Genomic DNA, 2969 nt, shown 5'->3' with positions numbered 1-2969 from the left:
CATGGTGCACTGGGTGTTATACGCAACTAACAAATCATCGAACTTTACATTGGAAACCGGGGATGTACTGTATGGTAACTAACATAATATAATAAAAAAACATTAAAAAAAAGAATGCTGATTCTGTATTATCCAGAGGCATTAACAATGATTGGTCTAGACAATCAACTCAGCAGTCAAACCATTTGAGTTCACACCCTGTCTTTTCCAGGCACCGTGCACTTCACGCCACCTGAATGTCCCTATAGATAAATGGGCAGTATGATCTAACTCATCTGTAATTTGACAAGCCCTTCAGCCGATTCTGAGGCACATCAAGGGTTGGGCACCACACTCGACCACAGAGACTGGATAACTTCATCCTCGTCTGCTTGTTTGAGACAAGGAATATTTCTGAAGGAAATGTCACGGTTTATTCTTTGTTTCAGTCTCAGCACTTGGCACACTGTGTGAAAAAGAGCTGGTGATCAATAAAAATTTGAGCCAAAAATTTGAGTGGAGGAAAGAAAAGTAAGAGATGATGATGATGATGGAGGGAGAAATTAGCGGAGGGAGAGATTTGAATATTCTCTTGGTTTCACCATATACATAAAGTTCTATTTCTTTTTACTTAAGCACTGGCTCTCAAACTTTACCATATATCACATTTATCTGGGGGGTTGTGAAAACATAGATTGCTGGTCCTTACCTCCGAGTTTATCAGCAGTGTATCTAGAGCAGTACCAAGAATTTGCATTTCTAAGTAGTTCCCAGGTGATGCATCCAGGGACCATTCATTTTATTTTACTTTTACCCCATCTTTTCCATGAGATTCATCAACAATATGGAACCCAGGAATCACACAGATGTCTCAGAATTTCTTCTGCTAGGACTGACAGACGATCCAGAACTGCAGCCCTTCCTATTCTGCCTCTTCCTGTCCATGTACCTGGTCACACTCCTGGGAAATTTGCTCATCATCCTGGCTGTCATTTCTGACCCCCACCTCCACACCCCCATGTACTTCTTCCTCTCCCACCTGTCCTTCACTGACATCTGTTTAAGCACAACCACCATCCCAAAGATGCTGGTGAACATCCAAGCACAGAATCAGAGCATCACTTATACAGGCTGCCTCACCCAGGTTGGATTTGTCCTGGCTTTTGGTGGTTTGGAAAATTTTCTCCTTGCAGCAATGGCCTATGACCGCTATGTGGCCATTTGTCACCCCTTGAGGTACACTGTTATCATGAACGCCCAACTCTGTGTTCTGCTGATTCTACTCTCACTGTTCTTCAGCCTTGTGGTTGCCCTGCTCCATAGTCTAATGGTGCTACGGTTATCCTTCTGCAAGGACTTGGAAATCCCCCATTTCTTCTGTGAACTTGCTCAGGTCATCAAGATTGCCTGTTCTGATACCCTCATCAATAACATCCTGATTTATTTTGTGGCTAGCCTATTTGGTGGTATCCCTCTCTCTGGGATCATTTTCTCTTATACGCAAATTGTCTCCTCTGTTCTGAGAATGCCATCAGTCGGGGGAAAGCTCAAAGCTTTCTCCACCTGTGGGTCTCACCTGTCAGTTGTGTCCCTGTTCTATGGGACCGTTGTTGGAGTGTACATTAGTTCTGTAGTTACTGACTCTTCCAAGAAGACTACAGTGGCTTCAGTGATGTATGTTGTGGTTCCTCAAATGATGAACCCTTTTATCTACAGCCTGAGGAACAGGGACATGAAGGGAGCCTTGAGAAAACTCATCAGTGCGATGCCTTCTTTGCTGTGATTATGTCATCTACTTTGGACTTGGGTTTCTAGAAGGAGGCAAAATGATAGGAATCCAGGATGTGCCATAATGCTTGATTTTTCCATCACTGAACTCCTCTAAACTAGCCAGACAACAGAATGCCCAAGTTACTTTTTGAAACATACTTTGCTTTTTTGTCTAGTCTTATGTAAATAAGTTTCAGTTTCTTTGCTCAGGTTCTACACAGAAGCCGAGCCTGAGGCAAGTGTTCTTTTTATAGTGATTTTTTTAATCACTCTCAGAAGAAATATTGCAGAAAGTATGAAGGACAGAGAAAGTATTGAAACAAGACTGGGGTCCTATCTGGAGACTAGCTTCCACCTGATTTCAGGGTAGGGTCATGTCACTAACACTCTGGAGTTAGACCTATAATGGAGTGCGGGAGTTTACCTTTTATACACCTATTTATTAACTAATTTGTTCACTATTAAGTGTATCCTTCTGAGGAACTTTACCATCTACCATATTTCATTTTATTATCAATGAAATTTGTGTAATTAGGTTATCTCAGTGGTTTGAGATGATTGTGAGATATTTGAACTTTCTCAGTGATGAAACGTTCAGCTACAATAAGAAAAAAATTCCTAATTCAAATATTACCAACTATAAAGAGTGTTATCTTTCATTACGAGCACTTAGAGGCAGGGAGTGTGTAAGAACAGGTGGAAATTCATTCAGTCCTCCATGGATTGTATGGTCCTAGGACCGGCTCTCCTCAGGGTCATCAGCTGGAGACCAGATGGAGATGTCATACTTGGACTTGAATTCCCAGAGACAGAACTCTGACTGTCCTTCCTTGAGTCAGATGATTATAGAATTTTCCACAATTATAAGAGCCAACTAGAACCCCAGATGTAATGGGTCATATGGTCCTCAAAAGAATTTGTCCACATCTTAGTCCCATAACTTACTAATATTTTTTGACAGAAGGGTAAATGGTACTTACTTGGAGTCTTTGTAGAAGATGAGCTTATTTCCCTATTATCTGGGTAGGTTCTAAATATAATCACATGTATCCTTATAAGATAGGCAGAAGTGGAAATGACCCAGAGAAAAATGAGGTAATGTAACGATGATGACAGAGATTAGATGTATGCAGCCAGTATTTAATTTCCAGTATTTGGTCATTTTTTCCAGCTTTATTGATATATAATTGTATATAACATTCTGTAAGATTAAGGTGTAC

At 40.8% G+C, this 2969-nt stretch overlaps 1 protein-coding gene across 1 annotated transcript; it reads left to right on the top strand.

Moving 5' to 3' along the window:
- The first annotated feature begins 823 nt into the window (after positions 1–823).
- Positions 824–1762, top strand: LOC123777625 (olfactory receptor 7G2-like). The gene has a single exon (XM_045774394.2). The coding sequence runs from the start codon at positions 824–826 to the stop codon at positions 1760–1762; it is 939 nt and encodes a 312-aa protein (XP_045630350.2).
- Positions 1763–2969: the final 1207 nt, after the last annotated feature.

This window comes from Ursus americanus, chromosome 14, assembly GCF_024610735.1.
Source record: "Ursus americanus isolate L20-20 chromosome 14, mUrsAme1.1.p, whole genome shotgun sequence".
Taxonomy (NCBI): domain Eukaryota; kingdom Metazoa; phylum Chordata; class Mammalia; order Carnivora; family Ursidae; genus Ursus; species Ursus americanus.
The sequence above is the reverse complement of the archived record's forward strand: the minus strand, read 5'-3'. Positions and strand labels throughout refer to the sequence as shown.

Excerpts from the sequence above, each read along its gene's own strand:
- LOC123777625 (XM_045774394.2), top strand. The coding sequence starts at position 824 with ATGGAACCCAGGAATCACACAGATGTCTCAGAATTTCTTCTGCTAGGA.